Here is a 25214-nt window from a genome sequence, read left to right as displayed (position 1 = left end):
TTGGGGAGATCATAGCCGACACTCGCAAAAAACGTTTGGGGGGGAGGACTTGGCTTATATTATATATTTTTAAATTATTTTTCTAATAAATAAAAATACATAACTATTAAAAATAAAAAATATAAGAGATAACAAAAGAAATATAATTAACATGTTTGAGATAAAGATATGCATAGGCTAAAGTTTCAAAAATGTATGGGCTGGAAATCCAACCAACTGTTTCATTTGGATTAGGTTTTCATTTCCCTATTTAAACGGCCTTTTGGTTTTTGGAAATAAAGATTTGAATGGCTTTTTTTTTTTTAAGTAAAGATATGCATGAACTAGAATCCCCACTTGTAATTCGTAAACCATATTAAAGATCACCATTATAAAGTATGCAAAAAAAAAAAGAGAAAAAAGAATATTATTTGAAAACTAAAAATTTATCGATTTAAAATAAAAATTTTCCATTTATCGATTTCAAATATGTAAAAAGTTTTTACAAAAGAGTTAAAAAGGCTCTAGCCAAGTTAGGCCACGACTAAACTAAGTTTATTTTACCCTTATTAACATGATTGACTTTTTAATCGTAGAAAAAGAAAAAGGAAGAAAGGCATTTTTATTGTTTAAAAATAATTAATTCACCCATGAGGGGTTCTTTGCCATGAGGTTGAAATCAGCAACCTACGCTCTGTTTGGCACCCGAAGATGAAATTTAATAAAGGTTTATTTAATTAATACCATATATCCACTGATGTTTGCCCACAAGGATAGGGATGGCAGTGGATCGGGGAAACTGGGCCCTGCCCCTCCTCGCCCCATTTGGAACAGGGATTAAGGATATGAAAGGGGGATGGAGGCCGAGATGAGGGTTAAAGTCAAAACCCATGCGGGGCGGGAGGCGGGGATGAACTTACGCTTTCTCCCGCTCCGATCCTCGCCTTGCCCTGCCCCTCCCCGTCCCCAATTCTTCTATGGTAATGGATGGGGGAAAACGGGGCCCCGCCCCGCCTCGCCCTATTTGGACCGGGATGGAGGACATAAAACGGGGATGGGGGTTAAAATTCAAACCCGTGCGGGGATGGAGGTCCGGATTTGGAGACAGAGCGGGGTGGAGACCTTCTCCCCCACCCCCGCCCCAGTCCACTCCCATCCCTAGGTCCAAACCATAACGGTGGTTTCTTCATGTTAATATTTAAAGAAAAAAACGTAATATGGCTTTATTGGTCTTGTAATAACATGGTTGCCAAAATTGTGGAAAGTAGGGGTGGGGACCTTACAACTTAGAAAGGTGGAGAAGTTGACAACAACTCCTCCTTTTGCCTAATCCTTAGCCTTGCACTTGACCTAACATTTCATTATGGAATTAACAACTCCATTAGTTTATTATCTTTAATCTCAGACTATATGCTTTATTTAAGACCAAACAATGACTGTAGTCATTGAGGTCTGGAATTGAACTCAGGTTATCTTCTTTGAGACTACTCCTAAGAACTCCAGCTGCATCATTTTGACTGTGTCAAGCCCAACCAACATAGTCAAGATGAAGAATGGTGAAGGCCCATCCAGCTCAATAGAGGTCACCGAGACCAGCGCAGTAGAGAAAGGAAGACTTGGAGCTGCGGTCGGGGCAAGGGGTATCGCAAGAGGAGTGAGCCGGGGGATCGCTGCAGTCGACTTCATTGTTCGTTTGTTTGCGCTTGCTGCCGCTCTTGCGGCAGCCATCACCATGGGAACCACTGACCAGACCCTACCTTTCTTCACCCAGTTCTTCCAATTTGAAGCGAGTTACGATGATTTTCCAACTTTCACGTGAGCCTCTCTGCCTTAGCTTGCATGTGAATTCAAGTCGAGTCTAATTTGCATGGGCTTGCCACAACCTTGGCTAAGCCAAACAAGTCCAGCACAAGGGCGCCTGTGTGTCTGAAGTTGAGTCAAATTTGCATGGACTCGGCATCTTTGTCTAAAGTTTGGCTAAGTCAAATGGGTCCGGAGGATTCCTATTTATGAAGTCGAGTAAAGTTTTGGCTAAGTCAAGCAAGTCCAGAACCGGGCTCCTATATCTGAAGTGAGTCGAGTTTTGGCTAAGTTGGGCTAAGTCAATCGAGCCTTGAACAGGATTCCTATGACTGAAGTTGAGCCAAGTAGGTTTGGATTCGCTGCAACTCTGGCTAATTCAAACCATCATAGGACTCCTACTTGTCTCAAGTTGAGTAAAGTTCCATGTCATATTTTCTTTATTATTATTGTTGTTGTTGTTGTTATTATTATTATTATTATTATTATTAAACACCAAGTTATAGTGGTCTAAAGTTGAATCCAAGACCACCCAATTGAGACCTATTCAAGGGGGTGGGACCAAGTTGGTACCTATTGAGGCTGCCAATGGGTCGGACGTATGCCTGAATTTGAAATCAGTGTCTGAGAAAGAGCCTACCTGGTGGGTCTAATGAGCTTACTGCATGAGCCCAATTAAAGATCCCAACCCCACTTGAACCAGGATCCGGTTTGATCCTTTAGAGCCCATTTGCATCTCTAGTACCGAAACAATTTGACTGTTCTCAGGGAAATGCAAGTCTGGATCAGGTTAGGTTTGAAATTAACTGGATTACTTTTGGGAATCTGACCTGGAGACAAAACTGAACCGTGTGATTTTGATCCAGCTCATGCCAGTTGGATCTAGAGCTGGATTAAGGTTAGGGAATCTGATGATTGGACCTGATCTAACTAAGGCTGTCAATGAGTCTGTTCCGTGTCAGCTATTCGGCCCGACCTGGACCCATTTTATCAGGTATGAGCGTAAAGACGCGAGCCAAAAATTGGGTCGACCCAAATAATATGCAGGTGGACTCTGAACTATGATTTTTAATCAGACATCCAACCTGACCCGAGTATTTTGTATGATTTTTTTAATAAAAATATTTTAAATATTTTTAAAGTTATGTGCGACAATTTTCGGTCACCATTTTCTTGACCCAGCATAACCTGAGCCCGAACCTAGAGTATGCGACATTTAGCCCGTTCAAGTTAGAGATGTAAATGGTTTGGATTTGGATCGGATGTGTCGAATACCATATGCAACTAATCAGATGTTGATTCCAATTTGGATTTGGATGATGAAAAGCTCATACCAGATCCACTTTTTACATGTAAATGGATTCAAATATCCATCAAATTTGGATATTTGTTAGATTGGATAGCAGAAAAATCAAAACCATATCCACATCCGATTGTAATCAAATATGGCTTTGGCTTACCAAACACAACTAAATGGAATTGAATTTGGTCAGATATCGGATAAAACCCGATTCCTTAACATCCCTGGTTCAAGTGCACCCTGATGGGTCAGATGTCCGACCCAGTGAGTCCAAACCCATAATAAGAGCAAATTGGTCATTTCAAAATTGATTGTGCATGTTGAGACTCGAGCGGTATCATTCGGTGGTTGTATCATATGGCAGGTTTTTTGTGGTTGCAAACGGCATAGTATGTGGGTACATCGTTTTGTCCCTCCCCTTCTCAATTGTCGGTATGGTTCGTCCCCATGCAGCTGCCCCAAGGCTCATGCTCCTCATATTTGAGGGTGGTGTATGTTCTCCCCCGATGATTCACTGAATCCCACGTCTGTGTTCGGGGGTCTGAATGAGCACCACGTATACAAGCACATGAGGCTCGTATTCCTGTGTATGTTGACATCACTTAGCATTGGAGTCTGGTGTAGTTGCAAAGACTTAAGTACCCTTTCTTGCTATTCTTCTCATAAAACGATGGTTTGAGAAAATGACAAAAATGCCCTTTATTCAAAAAAAATAAACAATTCAAAAAAGGACAAACAGGTCCTCCATCCAGAAAATCGGTCATGATGTTGACTCTTCAAAGTCTACATAGCGAAACGAACCTTAATCGTTTCGCCGATGGTGATCCGACGAAACGATGGTGAGCCGGCGATCTGATGGTGAGCCGGCGATCCGATGGTCATCCTACGAAACAAACCTAAGCCATCAAAAATGTCTGTTTGAACTTTTCATCATCATCTTCTTATTCTTCCTTCTCCGTAAAACACTGTAAAACCCCCTTTCTCTCTAGAGAAGAAATCAAGGAAGACAAAGAGTTCCCCTGAAGAAGGCCATGAACATCAACCCTCTCACTCTCTCTCCCCTTTCTCTCTAGAGAAGAAATCAAGGAAGACAAAGAGTTCCCCTGAAGAAGGCCATGAACATCAACCCTCTCACTCTCTCTCCCTTTTCTCTCTACTTCTGTGCACATCCAACAGACGATCCTATATTGCTCTATCAAACACCGACTGACCTGCACATTGACTGTAGCATCGTTCAACTTGATGAGTTGTGGAGCCTTATTCATAGTTTTTGCCTTTACAGGAGGGGGTTTGGGGGCTCTTCCCAGCGTGGGTAACATCATTCAACTTGATGAGTTGTGAAGCCTGATTTAGAGTTTTTGCCCTTATAGGAGGAGGGTCTGGGGGCTCCCCCCCCCCCCCCGGCGCAGATCCCCAACAACGATTTGTAGTATTATCGGGCTTTCCTACAGCGATTTGTAGTATTTTTGGATCTCCAACGAGCCCTACAACGATTTATAGTGTTATCCGGCTTTTCAACAGTGATTTGTAGTTCTTGTACAAATCACTATAGCGATTTATAGTGTTTTTAGGTTTCCAACGAGCCCCACAACGATTTATAGTGTTGTTGGATCTCACTATAGCGATTTGTAGTGTCTTCCACAAATCACTATAGCGATTTGTAGTGTTATTCAGTAAGCAAATCATTGTAAATCGCTACCCGAATTAGGACAAACTTGTCAGGGCCATATCTCCCTAACCGAAGGTCATATTCCAAATCTGTAAAAAATGGTGTCTTTGTTATTGAGTCTAGTTTATTCCTATAAATTTTCAGCGATTTCTATTGTCATTTAGTTCCCTATTTTAACTAAAAACCAGACCTCTATTATTCTGTGTTATTTGAGTTGCACAACACCATTCTCGCTTGACATCCACATCTTGATTCTGGCATGCTCCTTGTTGGATTTTCCATTGATTTCTTCCAACCTTGCTTAGAACAAACATATGTCTTTCTCACCACGACACCCTATGCATTTTTTGACCACGACACCCGGAACCCGTGCCGGGGGGGAGCCCCCGGACCCCCCTCCTGTAAGGGCAAAAACTCTAAATCAGGCTCCACAACTCATCAAGTTGAACGATGTTACCCCCGCTGGGAGGAGCCACCAAACCCCCCTTCTATAAGGGCAAAAACTCTGAATCAGTCTCCACAACGAATCAAGTTGAACGATGCTATCCACGCTGGGAGGAGCCCCCAAACCCTCCTCCTATAAGGGCAAAAACTCTAAATCAAGCTCCACAACTCATCAAGTTGAATGATGCTACATACGCTGGGAGGAGCCCTCAGACCCCCCTTCTGTAAAGGTAAAAACTCTGAATCAGACTCCACAACTCTTCAAGTTGAATGATGCTACCTACGCTAGGAGGAGCCCCCAGACACCTCTCCTGTAAGGGTAAAAACTCTGAATCAGGATCTACAACTCATTCAGTTGAATGATGCTACCCACACTGGGAGGAGCCCCCAAACCCTCCTCCTGTAAGGGTAAAAACTCTAAATCAGGCTCCACAACAGTCAATGTGCAGATCAGTCGGTGCTTGATGGAGCAATGTAGGATCTTCTGCTGGATGTGCACAGAAGCAGAAAGAGAAGAGAGAGAGAGAGTGAGAGGGTTGATGTTCATGGCCTCCTCCAGGAGAGATTTCTTTCTCGGATAATCCTGCAGTGCAGAGACTGGGTCTTAAATAATCATCTTTGGGGCACTTAAGTCTGTACAATCACTCTTTTTCTAGAATCAATATTTTTTTTAGCACCAATGAAGGAGAGGGTACTTAAGTCTTTGCAATCGCATCAAACTCTAATTCTAATTAATGCTGACAAACATGGGGATACGAGATGCAGAGGCTTAAATACGTGGTGCTCTTTGGGAACCCCCGAACATGAGATGGAGCTACCGGCCCTGTTCGGTGGGGGAACATATAACCTGCTTCGTATTTAACACGATAAGAAGTTATCAAAGTACACCACTATTTTCCAAACTATGGCACATAGACACGCCATTTTGTGTGTGTGTGTCCCCAATGACACGAGCAGACATGCTCAGATAATGACAAAGGATGATCATTATTTTAATATGTTCAATGGTTTTCAGTAAAAATGTGTTTTCGATGTTAAAATATCAAAAAATAGTTTTTAATTTATTGATTAAAATTTTAAAAACTCCACATTGCACACTTTGAATGTGCATCTGCACCTGGCTGCCCTCCATCTACTTTTGCGCCCCCACAACTGACAGACTGTCAGCCAAAGCTAGAGGGCATCAGGTGTAGTGGCACACTTCAACGTGTGCCATGTGATGGCACTTGATCCTAGCTCTTCCAACATGATCGGCCTTTCAAAAGCACACCCCTTTTTTTAAAGGTAGCAAACCACGCCGCTGTTACCAGTTCACATGAAGCTCATACTCGAAAAGATCCTATCCTCTGATATATGATAGCCAGAGAATCTATGTTGGTCCTAGCCGTCCAACTGATGCATCTGGACGACTAGGATTAGTCCACATTTGAATGAGAATATGGATTAATCTTAGCCATTGGTTAGATGGATGGGATCAACATTAGGATGATTAATATCCCCATCATATGTCGTATCATGAGATTTGTGCTTACCATGGGCTGGGTAAAGGCACACCTAACCGGAGGTGTTCCAATGACAACATCAGATTTGTTATGTTAGTGCATGAAATTTACCGTGGTATTGTATACCGCTATATTCCATCACCACGGCGTATCTCACTTGATGCAGGTGTGCCTGGATCCCACCCTCACATATCTCGCGGTTTGCAAGTGAGATGTGCGGTGGAGATTGAATATAACCAACGATTGGTTATATAAAGTATGACCACAACTGTTCTCAATGAATGAACACAAACTGAGATTGTGAGCTTATGTTAAAGAGGATGAAGATGGGACTCCTGTGCAGATAATGGTTGCTCTAACAACTGCTGCTGCTTCTGCTTCTGCTTCTGCATCTATTGTATACTTGGCTCACAATGGGAACTCGAGTGCTAACTGGCTCGCCATCTGTCAACAGTTTGACGACTTCTGCCAACGCGTTAGCGGCGCCACTGTTGCTGCCTTCATTGCTGTGGTCATCTTCATCTTCTTGGTTCTGTTGTCAGACGTAGCTCTCAATAATCATTGAGTTTGTCCTCCATTCATGTTAGACGTCTTTGGTGCTTTTTCTACAAGTTTGTGCGTCCATGTCCACTATTGGAGAGTCTTCTTATCTCTGTTATTGAAGCCTGGTTTACAAACAGACATTCTCATGTTAAATATATTGATATGCAAAGTTGAATGACAGCACTAAAAAAATAATGGCAATTTGTGTTCCTATATTTGATGTCATTGTTGCTTACTCTGCTCCTATGTTTATTCAATAACACACAGTGATGGTTAGTCCTCCTAACTGGTGTCATATTAGGCTCAAACTAACTAAACCAACTTTGAAAGCTCTCTCTCTCTTTGTCTCTCTCTCGAACCTCAACAATGCTATTTTTCGGCAAGTTTCGACAGTTTGCAATAAATTAGTAAACTGTATTTTGGCAGACGTATACGTCATTCTGCGCATTAGCCTCCCAGATCTTCAGCGCAATTTGAGCCCACCCCTGATCCAGGCTGAATCTTGTCAGTTTACTGTATCTTTTGTTTTTTATTTTTGTTTTCTGGGCTCCTAGGCATGTCTGGGGCTTTTCTGTGTTTCTAGAGAGCTCAATGTTGGTTGAACTTTTTTTGTAATGTTGATGGTTATAGTCTCTCTCTCTCTCTCTTTCTCTCTCTCTCTCTCTTTGTATATATATATATATATATATATATATATATATATATATATATATATATATATATATATATATATATATATATATATATATATATATATATAAAGAGAGAGAGAGAGAGTAATGTGTAGGTTTCAGACCATTATTTCACAAACCATCCCAGACCCCTTAAAAAATTATATTTACATGTACTTTTTACTTAATCTAAATGCATAAATGTAATCACTATGTTTTATTTAGTAGAAAACATGTATTAGTTTAAGCATTTTCATGTTTGGATGTATTTTTATCTGAACAAAAAAAATCAATGATGCATATTACACCAAAAAATCAATGCATATATATAGAGAGAGAGAGAGTGCTAGCTGCCTACTCTAATCCATGTCTACTGCCAACTTACGGGGCCTATGAAGGATTTTTTCATGTTTTTCTTAAATCTGACCATACACGTGTTCTACTTGCTTAATTTTATAGGAAAGCACTCTTGAATCATCTAATTCCAACATGTGGGTAGGTTTTTATAAGGTTTGAAAATTGATGGTTTATAATTTTTATAAATATTTATGCTAGAAAGATTTACATTTTTCATCTAAAAACATAATCCAAGTATCGCTTTCTAGCAAATAGGCCATGTTGAATGCATCTGTAATGTCATTTTATAAAAAAACATATTTTCATGAATTGTGAGCTATTGACTTTGACCTTCTCAAAATAGAATCTTATTGTGCATTAGATATGACAAAACCTTCTAACATAGTAAATAAACCATGATAAATACATTGGTGTCATTCTATTTATCATTTGGTGGCTAGATCCATGCAAACAAGAGTGTGTACCACTGTATGGTATTATGGTACAAAACCGTCGTATATATACTTGATTTACATAAATCTAACCTCTGGACAATATTCATCATTTTCTATTTACTATTTTCATGTGTTAAAGTTGGCTAAAATAGGATGTTATATAGCATTTTTAAACCACCCTTATTTTCATGAATTGTAAGCCATTGATTTTTCACCATTCTAAAAATTGAATCTTATGGAGTATTAAACATAACCACCCTTATTTTCATGAATTTTAAGCCATTGATTTTTCACCATTCTAAAAATTGAATCTTATGGAGTATTAAACATGATAAAACCTTGTAACATATACAATAAACTATGTTAAACACATATTTATGGTTAAATTCACCATTGGGTGGCTAGATCTATACAAACAAGTGTGTGCCTCATAAGGCATCATTATATATATATATATATATATATATATATATATATATGTCTCATAGTTTTCAAAATTTTGCTGAATCAGTATCACGTTTACAAATTAAGTGCACTTATCTGCCCGTGTTTTTCTAACATAGGTTACCGCCTACAGCAAAGATGGTGGTGAATGCCACAGTTTCAAACATCATGGATGACAACATACTTCTTGCACATGGAAGAGACCTGCACTGCACCTAAAAGTGGACGGTTCACAATGAGCCTTTTGAATTGTTTGATGGGTGTCGTTTATTTTTTAGATGAATGATATCCATCACGTCCAACCTTCTTGAGTGGCGTTAATAACAAGCTACATTCACACGACTTGTCGCTTTAATTGTGAAAACAATTTTTTTTTTTTACAGAGAAAACTGGGGTTAGGCGGACCCTTACCAGTTATACAACCATATGCCATTGGGATTCTAACTTGCAACCTCCCAAAGTGGCGTGCACTAACTGCTCCTGCCAGACAAGCGAAGGCCCCATTGGGGAAAAATTACATTGACGGCAACCAATGCTTTTCATTCATTAGAAGGCCTTGCCCACCGTGTGTCCACATTAGCATGTGAATGATTGCACAGATAATTGTGCATTAAACACCTGATCACCCTCCATCATGGGGGACATGCCTGTCAGTTGTGGGGCCCAAAGCCTGATGGAGAGTAGGGGTGGCAAAACCTGACACGACCGCCTCTTAGGCGGATTTGGGTTTGGCAAAAAACGAACTCGTTTAATAAACGGGTTGACCCGCCTAACCAGTTTATTAAAGGGGTCGGGTTCGTGTTAGGGGTATGTGTAAACACCCCAAATTTTCATTCACCTTCCTCACATCTCTACCAACCAGTCGAAGGGCAAAATGGTCATTTTCTGAGATTGAACCTTGTAGGAAGTTTAAAATTTCATTTCTGAGCCTCAAAATTTCTATATTTACGTTCAGAAACATCTTCAAACTGCAAAATTTTAAAATCCTACTTCAGAAGGGCATTTCAGGAAACATGTCTTTGCATGGCATTGTATAAGCATTTCATATCACTGCACTGCACAACATGTCATTTCGAGATCCAGAACTCTCGATTTCAAATTTTTCAATCCATATTAGAATTTCAACTCTTTTTAAAATCAATTTCAAAACCCTGGATCTTCAAAATTATCAATTCTTCCCATTTTACCCCCAGGACTCTGAATTTCAAAATATTTTCTCAGGAAAACGATCTGGATAGTTTTCAATATGGATTTCAGCCACCTTATCTCAGATTTTTCCTTTTTGACAATTTCAAATATCTTCCTTTTACAAAATCGCCCTACAGGGGCCAACTCTTTTCAAAATTTCTGTTTTGCCAATTAGTCTAGATTTTATGAAAATTCCAAAAAAAGGATTTACTGTCTTGTCCTTATTTCACACCACCTCAATGTGGGACCCACATTGAGGTGGTGTCACATAGGCTTTTCTTTTGAAAAACCTGAATTTTGAAAAACCCAAAAATATAGGAGCCTTGTCCCTGGATTGGCGCCACTGGACCTTTTTCTCTCTCCTTCCATTGCTCTGCCATGTGTCAGTGTGGGGTTCACCTAGGGGTGGCGCCACATGTCATTTTATATATCTTTCCATCTCTTTGCCAAGTGTCAGTGTGAGGCCTCTTTAAGATGGCGCCACATGTCCACCATCTTCCCCTTGTGCCATGTGTCATTCCCAAGTCACCATGAGACACCAAGTGTCATGTATTGTCCTGTTCAGAAAAAGTAAAGCTTATCTCTCCTGAGGTGGCACCATTTGAATTATGCCTCGTGCAAGTGACACATGTCACTCTCTCCTTTCCTTAGGAAAAGCAGACTGACACATGTCACCTTCTGTCTTTCTCATAAAAGCAAGTGACACATGACATTTCTAGCTTCCTTCAGAAAAAGTAGAGGATACATGTCATTCTCTGCTTTTCTCAGAAAAAGCAAATGACACATGTCATTCTCTGCTCTTCTCAGAAAAAGCAAATGACAGATGTCGTTTCCTGGCCTTCTTCAGAAAAAACAACAATTCAAATATTCAAACTCTAGGCTGAGGTGGTGCAAATCCTAAAGTCTCCTCCCTAAATTCATTTTTTGAGATGGTGCCATGTGTCCCTTTCCCTCCTTTTCCTCCCTCTTGCCACATGTCACTGCAGGATCTCCCAGAGGAGGCGCCACATGTCCACCCTCCATTCCTTTAGAGCCAACCTCATTTGCATTTCAAATTTCTTCTCTGAGGTGGCGCCATCTGAATAACCTCCTCTAGCAAGCTGACACTTGTCAGGTATGAAACCATCCTGGACTGCCACATGTTCAGATCTCCTTTCATCAGAAAAAGTAGAACTCAAACTCCTCTGAGGTGGCACCTTCTGAGCCCACTGCTCTGTTCTTCTGACACGTGTCAAGAGCCACTCTGATGTGGAGCCACATGGCATGCTCCTATTGCTTCTAAATTCAAATCTCAAACACCTTTTGAGGTGGCGTCATTTCAGAGGTCCCACTTGGCTTCATTTTTTATTTTTATTTTATTTAAAATAAAAGTAGCCCACCATGAGGTGGCGCCACATGAGGGCTCCCTGCAAAAAGCAAACTTTGAATTTCAAACCCCAGGTAGCACCCTCTGAGGTGGCGCCATTTGGGAGACTCCTGCAGAGAAAATCAAGCTACATTTTGAAAATTTTCAAAAAAATCCCCTGCTGAGGTGTCTCACCCACAAAATTCTCATTTTTATTTTCTCAAAAATCAAAATGGCATGCCCTGAGATGGAGCCACATGGAGGGCTCAGATTAAGCCTCTTTGGATTTCAAAATTTTTAAAAAATTTCTATAAATACAAGGCCCCACGCCCAGCCGAGGGGAGCTCCTTTTGGATTTAGCATTTTCACTCTGAGTGCCTACTACACGATTTTGATGTTCTGAATTCACGCCTCCTTTGGGCTTAATTGAGAGGGTGCATCGAAGTACCAAGCTTGCTCGCATCAATTCCAACTCGATCTAGGCACGTGGATCGATTTTTGTGAACCTTCGGAAGCCCGGGTCGAAGGACGAAAGAAGCCGTTGGTAGCCGTTCATTTTAGGAGTTCCAAAGCTGCAAAAGAATACAAGGTGCACCTCTATTCTAATTGGTTTTATCGAAATAATGCCTTTGTCTTGATTTGCCCTTTCATTTTGAAGAAAGAGCTCATCCGAATGATGGATCGAGCTATTCTCATAAAACAACATATATTAAAAGTAAAATTATGCTTTCTTGATGATTTTAACATTCATGCATTAATTAGATTTAGTTCATATTTAATTTCGTTGATTTAGTATATTTTAGGAATTAATTAGATTTTTTTTAGCCTTTGTTTCAATTCTGCTTCGTTTCTGTAATTTCCTGTTTTTGTCAGTCAGTCCACTTGTCATTATATGCATTTATTTTTCTTTAAAAATGTCAAAACAATCACAGTACGCGTTTCTAGGTGTCCCTAAAAATCTGCCAAAAATTTGGAATGATTTGAATTTATTTACTGCAGTAAATGTTCGAAATGGTAGGTCGGGTTCTGTTACCCGAGATACATTTTGAAAATGTACTTTCGATTTGTAAAATCGAGATCTCTTTCATATGAGATCCGATTTTCGATCCAAAATATGTCCTGAACTTGGGATGATGTCTAGTATTTAATATGATTTTCTCAGAGTTTTAAGAGTTTTTTTGATGTCTGACAAAAATCCAAGAGTTCGGGACACGAGTCAGAGCCTTATTTGGGTCTCTGAAATTTTGGATTGACTTAAGGCGATGGGTTCTCTTTGGCTATTGCTCCAAATCCAAATCTGTAAAAAATTAATGTCATGTTCGAGATGTCCTCTGTTTTCATATGAAAGCTTATGATTTTTAGAACAGTTTTACTATCAGTTTCGTATTTTTCTTGTCAGTCTTCTGTTTTATGATATTTATCTGCTCTGTTGATTTAGGCATGAAAAGTCATATTTTTATCTCTGTTTTGGTTGATCAAATGCCAAAATCATAAACATGAAAGTTGTTCCTGTGTGTGTCATTAGTTTCTCTGTTAAATATCAGAAATTTCCATGGTCGAATGCTATTTTTTATGCAATTTTATATCAGAACAGAGTGATTTTACATCCGTCAAAAACAAATCCCTATTTCTGAACTCACCGTAGTTCAAATTCCAGAGTTGTAAAAGACAAAATTGTTTATTTTCATGTTATTTAGCAGTCTGCAAAATCTCAGATGTTTCTATGGTGGAATTCTCATATTACTGCATTAAGTGTTGCATTTGGTTCGGGTCCGTAGGCGAAATTCGCCCTTTTTAGGATTTTCTTTAAATTTTAGCATCTAAATCATGTCATTTCGTGAGTTTTAGCATTCTAGGCTATTTATCAGAATAGGTAGATTCTCCATACTGAATTTGACAGCATTTGGAATTCGTTTGATGCTCAGTTTAGCCGTATCATCAAAACAGGGCCCCGCGGGACCCGGATCCAAGCGAAAAACAAGTGAAATTCATTATTTTGGATGAATTGCAAAATGTCAAATTCTGATTTTACAGTCCTAAGGTGTTTAGCATCAAGTTATCATGTCTCATCATTCATTTCATCATCATTTGTTTCAATTCGAATTTTAAAATCTCAATTTTTACCAAAATTTCCTTCAAAACCCCTGATTTTAAAGGTATAACCTCAATATTAGGGGTATTTTTGTCATTTTGACCATAATTTCGAATTTCAAACTATTTTCTACTGAATTTCTTGCATTTATATCATTTCAAATATCAAGAAAGCATTAAAATAGGGTTTATATCCAATTAAGTCCAATAATTTCAAAATATTATTGGAAAATCTTGGAAAAACCCACATATTTGAGCTAACCCCATTTCAAGTTTGGCAGGGACATTCAAAAGAAGGAACTGAAGTCTGCAATTTCCTTTTATTTCATTTATTTAGTGATGTAATAATGTAAATTTTGGAATAAGAGATTTAATTTTCTGCTTAGACTAGGATGCATATCATATAGTTTGAATTCATGCAATATCCTGATTATGTGATTCATGCATTTTATTTCAAAATTCACTGTGGATGTACACGAATGGCACGTGCACCAACTCTTAGAGAGTTGATGAACTTGGTGGAATCCATATTTACGGCCCTAGTCGGAGTATGGACGAGACCCAGATCCATCATCTTTCTACCAGTCACATTGAGCCTACACTCTTAGGCTATCTTCAAAAATGCACCTCATATTTTCAATTTTGCAAAATATTGTGCATTAAATCAATTAAACTCTGAACATATTCATGGCCACAGTGAGAATATGTGAAGGATTTATTTTGGCTTAATACACATTTTTCCAAAAAATCCTTTCAAAATGCATTCATTCATATCATTTGTATCATGAAATCATTGGTTTTCTCGTGACTTTCTTAAGAAAATTTCATTCTCAAGAAATCGATTTCTCAAGAAACTCTGAGAATTTTTCAAAAGCAATTTTCCCAAGTCAAGTTCTTCCACAGTTTTCCACGGAAAAGGTTATTTTCTCAGGATTTTCAAAAGAAGTCTCTCATCTTTCTCAAAGATCAAAATCGATTTCCAAGTATTTCAAGGCTAAGATTCTCAGGATTTCAGTTTCCCGAATTTCAATTCTCCCTCTCCAAAGAATTTTCCAATGAATCTCAACCATTTTCCAAAGAAAGCTTTCAAAAACTTGAACCTTTTCCTGACAAGCATTTCCCTTCAAATGTTTACCCTTTTCTCAAGAATTCTTTCCATTTTCTCAGGATTTTCATCCATTCATGATTTTCCCAAAACTTTATAAACTTTCTCGAGATTTCAAAACTTTTCATCAGAGTTTCCTGAGGAATCGAGGTTCATCCTTTTCCTGAGAAAGATTTTTTCCAACTCCAAAAAGCATTTTCTAAGCATGCATCATATTTCCCAACTTGCATTTTACCAAAATTTCATAGCACATGCCTGAATTCTCTGTGCATTTAGGACAGAACACGATTTCGATAACTTTACTGAGTCAAGCACAATTTTGGTCTTTGGTTCGATTACTCCTGTTAAAGGCGGCAGGAACGGTCGAACCTCGTACCGACAGGTCGAGCCCCATCCCATAGATTTTCCCGCAATTTTCAAAACGGAGGCGAGTATTTCAAAACAAATTTCCAAAATTCGGTCAAGTTTGAATCGCGAAAGCATTTTCCTCTCCCTTCCGCAAGGAAGGAAAGACGGGGGAAAATTTTGCGACGATAACAGTATACCAACCCGGCTAACCCGTTTAATAAACGGGTTAGGCGGGTGGGCCAACCCGTTCGCCAACCCGCCAACCCAACCCGTTCGCCAACCCGCCAACCCAACCCGTTTATTAAACGGGTTGGCAGTTCGTGTTTGCCACAACCGACCCATTTAGTAAACGGGTCAGGTTCGGGTTGAGGTATGCTGACCCACCAACCCGTCGGATCGATCCACCAACCCAACCCGATTGCCACCCCTAATGGAGAGCGATCAGGTGCCTAATGCACAAATTTTGTGTCATGTGATTGCATGCTACATCAGAACAACTGTAACAAACTTCATACTCGACATATAACAAATCGAATGTTTGATCCCGAGCGGGAGTGTTCGTTTCGTTTGGCTCATTTAGTAGCTTTTGGTGAGATGGTTTTAAAAGAAAATTCTTGTGATATTTTGAAAAAAAACAGTAATTTATATATATGGCATTCTTATAGTAATATTATATTGTCATAATATCATAACTGAACTAACTTAGAAATCGGAGAATTTGGGGTTTTAGTGAATAGGTTTTGAAATGTCTTTGATAATCTTTTTAAATCATCTTGACTGTCATCAAACTATCAAGACCTTTTAAAAAACTATTCTCTAAAAATCCTTATTTTTCAATGTTTTGTTTTATTTTTTAAATCCCAAGAAAATAAAGATTTTGCTTCACCTAAATATAGCCGAGGCTGATATTTGTGACTATGGATGAGATCAAACAAGGGTACCTCATACCCTAACAAAAAGAAAATTAGGATTTGAAGGTTTTATTCAATAATTCCTCCAAGGGAACATTGGTCAAACAACTAAAATTTGTTATAAATGTAAAAAGTTGTCCACGTGACATATTGAATAAACACAACTACTTAATAATCTTAAAACAAACCAAAGGAAAATAAAATTTGCATTTTATGGCACTTTTATAAAAGCAATTAGTCGAAGCAACAAAATGTTCTACTTGCAATATACAAAAGAACCCCACATTTACATCAAGCAGCCAAAAAATACATTTGCAGCAGATTTGATTCCCCAAAACTAGAAATGCACACTTTTTTCTGGCAAAAACCATCAAAAAAGCCTGTGGAGGCAAGTACAGCATTTTTAAGCACTCCCTTCACATAAGCTATCGGCAAATGACTGAAATGGTGGTTCCACTTGACGATGTAGAATATGAAAGCATTTACCATTGGGACTTCATAAAGACAAATATACAATCAAGACCGACATGACTTTAGTGTAAGCCCCCACAGATGGCAGCAATGATTATGTACACCAACACCACTATCACACAAGTCAGAGAGGCCCTGCAACACAAAGAACATAAAAGAGTTTCATGTGACTACTGCTGCTAGATGGACCAAGTTCAAGTGATGCAATAAAATTCAAATGACATAGCTGCGGCCAAGCTCTTCCAAAGGGAAATTACAGTTCAATTCTGTTTCCCCAACCCTCTGGCATTTTGAAATCCGGGCAACCAGAATCAAGCTACAGGCGAAAACCAATTTGCCTAAGTTGAAAACATCCCTTTAAGGATGGTTATAAATGGCTGAATCTAAAAAGGAAAAAATAACCAACTCGAGCCCATAGAAGTCTACTTGAATATGTAGAAGTCCACAACCAAACTAGAATCAGCCTACTTAGCAATTAATTTCAAATTCTAACAGATGCAGCTCAGTCAGCTGAGACTGGCACTAAATCAGACATGGGGCTCCTATAAGTCCTCCTATTTCCAAGCTAAGTACCAGATTTTTTATGCCATTTCAGGGATTCCCCAGAGATAGTATGCCATAATGCCAAACACAATCGAGCTTGCTATAAAGCAGCATGCCACATACAATTTGCACAATTCATATTTTCACATGGGACCCTTTAGTGGCTTCCTGACAACCTCGCAATCCAACAAGTATTTTATTATTATTCTACACAAAAAGAATCACTCTCGGTACTTACAAAAGCTTGACATTCTTCATCCACAGAGCATGGCGAAGACGTCGAGACTGCTTCTTGAAATGAAAAGCACCGTCTTGCATTGTTGCCGTTTTATCAACAAGAAGTTCTATTCGATCACCTCTCTCAAGAACCTTCTCTATGTTTTCCACCATAATAGTATGTATCTGAGCAAATGCATGATAGTCAATCCACCAACTCTAGATATAGACATGCCAAAATTTATATGGATAACAAAACAGCATGTCTTGAGCAAGAGTAAATATGGGCATAATATGTCCAACTTGAAGGGAAAAAAATTGGATGAACCAACTTGGAAAATAAAATCAGCACAAATGAACAGTTGAGAAAAAAAGAAAACATAAAACCAAACTAAGCACATTGCAGAATTAACAAAAAAAATAATGTCATTTCAGCTGCTAGTGACCATGAAGCCACGATTTCTGAATCTGGAAAAGAAGGCAGTTACTTCTTTTCCAGGGCCAACCTAAGGGTGCACTTGGGTTCGTCTAGAATATCATTGAGTAAATGTTTCATCAAAAAATTTCATGATAAAAAAAATGCCAAGAAATACTTGCCTCACCAACTTCATCTCGTACACGGTTGAGAGTATCTGCACTTGGGTTACTAGAAAAGAATTCCATCTGTTGATGTAGGACCCTAGAAAACTCATCATTCATTGCATATGCTAGAGCTGAATGAGCTACCTGGCCATAATTTTTCAAGAATCTCATACGGATGTCCTCCAAATATGCAAATGGAATACGCCCTGAGATAAACCATCAAAGTAAAAAAAACTACAAGATAAAAATAGAGCATTATTCATCCCAGCAAAAGAACAAAGGAACAATCATCATTTCTTACCTTATGTTAAATGAAGATTGAATGAACAATATCCACTGGCACCTAAATACATAGGTAAGCATCCAACACATAGAACAAAAATAAAATCATGTTTGGTATATTTATAATTGCTAAATCATTTCCAGTTGCAATTTATCTTTTTCCAGTTTTCACCTTGGCAGACAAGATGTCATGTAACAGTATATAGAAAAGGATGAAAATCATGGAAACAAGGGCAGCAAAAAAGGACGTACAAGAACCTTAAGAGTGCTCTGGATTGATATCCATCTTCAGTCTCCACATATCATTGTTTTCATGCTTTCTCCCTCAAGTTGTGAAATGATGCTGACCCCAGTGGAATGTCTCTCTGGGTGCCATACAGCTAGCTTCATTTTGATCTATGATAATTTTCTCAGCAATTCTTTTTAAAAAATAATCTATTTTAATTAATTAAGGCCATTATGGATTGCCTACTCCATGCTGGTTACAGAAGAATCACAATTCATAACACAGCAAATGCTAAGATTGAGGGAAATTGCTGAGAGTGCCAAGAAAACATTTGCATTTCTTTAAAGGAAGAGTCTTTTAGTTAAAACAACTTTTAGGAAAAAGAAATGGATTGGAAGCCATCATGTTGAAAGAACATGAGAGACAACTCAACATAACTGAGTGAAGTCTATAATATAAGTGTTAACAAGAACAGAATAGCACAGTATTTTAATAAACTCAACATGATTCATAATATTTTGCTTGATTTTTGTCTAGGTCTATCAATTTCCACATAGTTCACCATTGGGCAACCCAAATTCAGTAGTCATTCTGGTTCAGTTCACAGTCCCTACAGAATCATCCACCTCATAAGGACTACTATATCAGGCTTCCTCATAGGAGGATGTAAACCTTCTAAACTTCAGCTTTTATTAAACTATCTACTCAGTAGTCATTGTGAATCACATTATGATCTGAAACTCCTTTCAGCTCTTCACTTTTCCTGGAAGGATAATAGAAATTTTGAAACCTTAGCTTGCAGTCAAATAAAATCAAATACCACCTTAGTGCCTATTTCTCAATGGTAACAAACATATGGATTTCAAAGGAGACATCTTTCTGCTCCCAAAGTGCTTAGAAGCATGGATGCATGTACATGTATGCATGTTATATTAACTGTTATACGTGCCCCTTTTCTTTTTTGTCCTTTTCTGCAAAATCTTTTGACAAGGACAAAAGAGAAACCACAAAGAGACCAAGGATCTCCAAGTATAGCAGCAGCATTGGTAGCCATCATCTTCACTGTCGTCTTCATCACCATGAATGTTGTGGGCATACCCGTCTAACTGAAGTCCATTGAAGAAATTATTAGAATACAGAATCGACTGTCTACCTGAATCAGATTCTTCCCACCTCAAAACTTCATGAAACTGCACAATAGGATAGGCTCTCTCCATCCATAATATCAGAGTGAACGAAGTTTACCTAGTCGTTTGTCAGTTTGCAACTTACAGAAAATCACACTACTTGAAACCAACTCATCCTGACATGAGTAAGGCCCTTGAACACTCATTCAATTCGTCCAAGAGAGGAAATCACAGAAAACATACACCATTTTCACGATAACATCATCTCAACAACTGTTGCATAAGTACGAAGTGATACTGTTCTTGTCAAAGTTCTGTGATGAAGACCTCTGCACCTTATGAATAATAACAAGGATAAATATGAGAAATCAAGTATCTGATAACTGTCCTCGCAAGCTTCGCTCATGCGAACTATGTACGCAGAAAAGAGCTAAGGAACAACAGAAACAAGCACGTCTTCCTAATCATCGATGTTGAACAACCAGAACCCCAAATCCCAAGAAACTAACAAATGAAAACAAGTGATTACATATAATTCCAGTAGAAAAATTTCTGATCTAAAGAAAAGATAGCCAGATTCACTAAGAACTAAACTTTGCGAATACTAAAAGCAACCTACAGAACCACAGGAAAGGGTCAATTACCAAGAAATCCACAACAGAAATACTAAATGTCAGAAAGGAAACATCAAAGAGCAAGAGGTATCTATCTTTTAAGGAAATCAAGAATTCAATAAAAGGAAGTCCCTTTTCTCCAATGAAAGAAAACAAAGAAACACCTTGCTGTGATGCATAAACTATGATCTCAAAAGAAAACAACGTAAAAACGAATTCAACAGAAGGAACCACAAAATCAAGCTCCGACCTTCTCAATTGCAAAAATAAAATCACAAATAATACTCCGAAAGGAGGAAACAGAATCATTCACTCGTTTCATGGTGGTTCGACGGATTTAGACGCGAGAAAGAGACGCGATCGGTCGGATAACTCACTGCCAAACGTGTCGTTGGCCATGCAGAGGAAGGTGAGGCCGCCGGATCTGAGGATGTGGAAGATGTAGCAATCCTGAGAGAAGCATAGTCTGGAGTCGGCCTCCGACGGCAGATTCTCCATGATCTTCCGAGAGACCGCCCCCGCGTTCCCGGTCACCGCGCTAAACTCCGACAGCACCACGTTCCCCCTTGCCACCACCGCGTAGAGGATCGTCATTTCCGATCGATAGAGCGACCGAGAGAGAGAGAGTCCCTCTCAATCAGATCGGACAGGAGGGAGATCAAGACGACGACGATCTCATCGCGAGATTTGCAGAGGTCGGGAAGAAGAGAGAGAATATTGAAGAGAAAAAAAAATCAGCCGATGGATGAACGGCGCACCTGACACTGCACGAGGGTTTTAAAACCATTTTTAGGGTCTCGGAAATAGTTAACGTGAAGAATCGTATGGTAGTCACAAACGCTGTTCTCGGGAAATTATCGGTAAGGCAAAATCACGCGATATGTTGACAAATATAGATTTTCTCAGAAAAAATATCCGAATAAATAAAAGGGCTTTTTATATCCGAATAAATAAAAGGGCTTTTTGGACCATTTCAAATTAATCCTGGACTTTTTCATTTTTCCAAATCCGTACCCGTATTTCTTGCCATTTTGCAAAACCGTCCTCCTTTAGGATGCTGTCATCTTAACCACTGTTAGGTAATAACCATAGTTAAATGTCATTTAAAATAATGATCCTACCCTTGGTTACATTACTATCTCTATTCTCACGTCTTACACAACCCTCTCACCCTAACCCTCCTCTATGTTATACCTCGTTCCTGCTTCTATCCAGTGGCTCTCAGGGAGGGGTGTCAATGAGTCAGGTTTGGTCAAACTTTGAACCATACTTGGACTTGATTTTCGAGTATGGTATCGGGTTCGGACTCGAGTCTAATCGGGTTCATTATAAGAGAAACTATACCTAGACCCGATAAGAATTGCATAGATCAGACCCAAACCATACTCGGTAAAATAATGTTTTTATCATTTTTACATTGACAATTTGTAAGTCTTAATTGAAACTCGGGCCAGGCCCGAGTTTGGTATAAAATTTCACAAACTATACCTGGGTCCATGTATTAATCAGACCTTCAGGTCCGGATCCGGGTCTTAATCAGGTCTTGTTATTTATTATCAAACCCGGACCCTATAAGGTTTGGTCTGGGTCGAGTCCAGGTAAACCCGACCCCTTGACACCCCTACTCTCAGGTATCTCTTTTTTAATGCCCTAAGTTGCATCTCACTTCTCTCTCTCTCTCTCTCTCTCTCTCTCTCTCTCTCTCTCTCTCTCTCTGCTACCTGCCTCCAGGCATCAATCAGGTGGATCTCAAGTGGGTAGAAAAGACATTTTTCTTAGTTTTTTCAAATCAGTTATGACCTTATTCAGATTTTACAAAATGGTCCTCTGTAAGTAGGGATGGCAGTGGACCTAGGGACAACGGGGCTTCGCCCTGCCTCACCCCATTTGGATCGGGGATGAAGGGCGTGAAACAGGGATGGAGGTGGGGATGAAGGGCGTGAAACAGAGATGGAGGCAGGGATGAAGGTTAAAATCTATCCTCGTGCAAGATGGAGGCAGGGATGGGCTTACATTTTTTTCTCACCTCACCCTGTCCCCATTCCAATTCCTGCCAAGCCCCGCCCTGCCCCATCCCCAATCCTTTAAGGGATGATTATAGACTAAGGGGAAATTGGGTTCCACCCCGCCTCGCACCCGTTTGGACTGGGGATGGAGGACAAACGAGGATGGAGGCGGGGGTGGAGGTTAAAATCCATCTCCATGTGTAAACACCTCAAAATTTTCACCTTCATTCACAAACACCTACCTCCTGCCACTGGGACCCACTCTTTGCAACCTTTAGGGAACTAGTTGGTCGATATTTGAGCCAGGGTTGTTCATAGCCCAAATTTTACAATAAATTTTAGTACTTCATCCTACAATCAAGATTCAATCCTCGTTTTGGCTCGATCTTAATTATCAGTTCTCATCCTCATATGAGAATTTCCAATCATTTGTGTTCGCCAGGGGTTCGGGATTCAAAGTCCCTCATTCAGGGCTTATATTTCATATGTCATTGTATATCACTTCATGTATTTGGCATATCATTTCATACCATTTCATATCATTTCATGGCATTGCATTTCATTGCATCTCATTTAGAAATCTAACACTTCTGTTTTTCAAAATATTTCAATCCAGATTCGATTTTAAAACTTTCTTTCAAAATTAATTCCAAATACTTGGGTTTTAAAATCGACATTTTTCCATTTGTTAACCCCCAGGATCTTATATTTTTTTATTGCAAAATATTTTCTTTACAAAATGATTTGGATTCATTTTAAAATCATTTTTTAACTGATCTCAGTTCTCATATGAGACCCAGCTAAGTGGTGTCACTTCTGGATTCCTTCATTCCTCAAATTTCTTAAATTTTCATAATCTTAGTCGAATCAGAACTCTATCTTTTTACTTTTAAAACTTTTTCAAAATTCTATTTTAGGTTTTAAATCAAAGGTAGTCTTATCCCATATCCATTTCTATCATTTTGGCCAAAATCTTCGAGTTTCAGATAGATTAAGACTCATTTTCAGAGTTTCAGTCAGATCAAGACTCTACTTTTCACTTCTATTTTTATATCTTTTCAAGAAAACCTTTCAAAACCTTTCATTTTGGCCAAAATTTTAGAGTTCCGGTTAGACTAGGACTCTGCCCCAGAGTCCTAATCGAATCAGGACTCTATCCCGATTTTATTTTCTTATTTCATTTTCACTTGTCTTCAAAAGTCCTCTTTAAAATCTCGTCATTTGCTTCTCAGAAAATCAAAATTTTTTGAAGTTCTAGTAGAATTAAGACTCTTCCCAGAGTTCTAGTCTGATCAGAATTCTGAACCTCACTTCAATTTCTATCTAATTTTTACCTATTTTTTAAAATTCTCTCATTTGTTTTCTAGAAAACCATAAATTTTAAGAGTTTTAGTCGAATTAAGACTATGTCCCAGAGTCCCAGTTGGATCAGGACTCTAATTATGATTTCAGTTTTTACCTTGTTTTCATCTATTTTTACGAAAAAACTTCTAAAACCTTCTTGTTTGTTTAAAAGTCTCAGAGTTTTAGTCGAATTAGGACTCTGTTTTAGAGTTTCAGTTGAATCAGGACTCTAATTCTGATTTTAGTTTTCATCTCATTTTCGCGAAAAAGCTCTCAAAATCTTCTTGTATGTTTTCAGAAAAGACAAATTTCAAAGTTTTAGTTGAATTAGAACTCTGTTTTAACTCCTATTTTCACTCATTTTTAAAAACATTTTTGCCTATTTTTTAAAAAAAAAAACTAATTTTGTAGAGTTTCAGACAACTTAGGACTCTATTTCAAGAGTTTCAGTTAGACTAGAAGTCCGACCCAAACTTCATTTTTTAGCTCATTTTATCAAATTCTAAGAAAACCTTTTAAAAAACTTCTTTATCTATCTTTCAAAAATGCCAAAATTTTAGAGTTTTAGTCGAACTAGGATTTTTTCCCTAGAGTTCCGGTCGGGTTAGAACTCTATTCTGATTATACTGCTTGTCTTTATTTTCACTTGTTTTAAAAAATTCTTTCATCTGTTTTCCAAAAGAAGCAAAATTCTAGAGTTTTAGTTTGATCAAGACTCTGTCCCAGAGTCCTAATTCAGTTAGGACTTCATTCTGATTTCTGTTTCTACTTCCATTTTCATTCTCTTCACTTGTTTTTTAAAAATTAGTCCATTTTGCAGAGCTTCAGTTGATTCAGAACTCTCTTTTAGAGTTTCAGTTGAGTTAGGACTCTAACCCTGACTGCATTCTCCGACTTATTTTCATCAGTTTTGATAAAATCTTTCAAAAACATCTTCAGTTGACTTGAAAAAAAGAACCATAAATCTCAGAGTTTTAGTTGCTTTAGGACTCCAGCCTAGAGTTTCAGTTCAATTAGGACTCCATTTTCAAAACCTCTAACTATCATTCAGTGATTTTAACTCTGTTTTAAAACCATTTTCAATCTTTATTTCAACTTTTTCAAAATCCTTGTGTGGGGCCCACTTTGTTGGTGCCACATCTGAAAGAGTTTTGAACGAGTCATAACTCCGTATTGGTTTAAAAACTTTCAATTTCTATTCTAATTCTAAACCTCTTTTGAAAACCTTTCATTTTTAAGTTTTAAAATCATTTTTTGAAAAATCAAGTAAGGCCCACTCTGAGTGGCGCCACATTTGAAAAAATTGGGGTTAGCTAGTGTCCTAGTTAGGTTAGGAGTCTAGAGGAGTCCAAACCTGATTTTAAAAGTTACATTTTTACTTTACATTTTAACCTTGATTTTAAAGTTTTAGAAATTAGGGTTTTGAAAAAAACAAGCAGCGCCACATTTGGAGTCTTTCTTAGTTGATTAGGTTAATTAAGTTAGAGTCTCACTTAGGCTAGTTTTTTATCAAAAACCGCCCCTCTCTTTTTTAGTTGGTTTTGGATAAAACTTTGAAAAAGTTAAAAGGGCATTAATTAGTCATAATTAATGTTTTAAAAATTTCTATAAAAAGAGGCCAAAATGGGGGTCAACCTCTAGGCTTTTCTCTTCTCTTTTCTTGCTGCTCCTA

General features: G+C 38.5%; 1 protein-coding gene and 1 pseudogene across 2 annotated transcripts; one reads left to right on the top strand and one right to left on the bottom strand.

Annotated features, from left to right (window-relative positions):
* The first annotated feature begins 1525 nt into the window (after positions 1-1525).
* On the top strand, positions 1526-7349 carry LOC149847226 (casparian strip membrane protein 1-like). The gene is made up of 3 exons (XM_089998347.1): positions 1526-1794; positions 3444-3570; positions 7038-7349. Exons 1-3 carry the CDS (start codon positions 1526-1528, stop codon positions 7257-7259), a joined length of 618 nt encoding a protein of 205 aa, XP_089854473.1. The 3' UTR covers positions 7260-7349.
* An 8978-nt stretch (positions 7350-16327) lies between these two features.
* LOC149847225 (vesicle-associated membrane protein 714-like) lies at positions 16328-20933 on the bottom strand (annotated as a pseudogene). The gene is made up of 4 exons (XR_016430364.1): positions 20570-20933; positions 17959-18149; positions 17384-17547; positions 16328-16737 (listed from the first exon to the last, which is right to left on the bottom strand). The product of XR_016430364.1 is annotated as a vesicle-associated membrane protein 714-like (transcript).
* Positions 20934-25214: the final 4281 nt, after the last annotated feature.

The sequence above is a fragment of the Nuphar pumila genome, chromosome 2 (assembly GCF_984573655.1).
Source record: "Nuphar pumila chromosome 2, dmNupPumi1.hap1.1, whole genome shotgun sequence".
Lineage (NCBI taxonomy): Eukaryota > Viridiplantae > Streptophyta > Magnoliopsida > Nymphaeales > Nymphaeaceae > Nuphar > Nuphar pumila.
This window is presented reverse-complemented; position numbering and strand designations above follow the sequence as displayed.

Bases quoted from the DNA above. Each gene is read 5' to 3' on its own strand.
- LOC149847226 (XM_089998347.1), top strand. From the start codon at position 1,526: ATGAAGAATGGTGAAGGCCCATCCAGCTCAATAGAGGTCACCGAGACC. The intron at 1,795-3,443 runs GTGAGCCTCTCT...ATCATATGGCAG, and splicing joins GATGATTTTCCAACTTTCAC to GTTTTTTGTGGTTGCAAACG. The intron at 3,571-7,037 runs GTATGTTCTCCC...ACTCCTGTGCAG, and splicing joins TCCTCATATTTGAGGGTGGT to ATAATGGTTGCTCTAACAAC.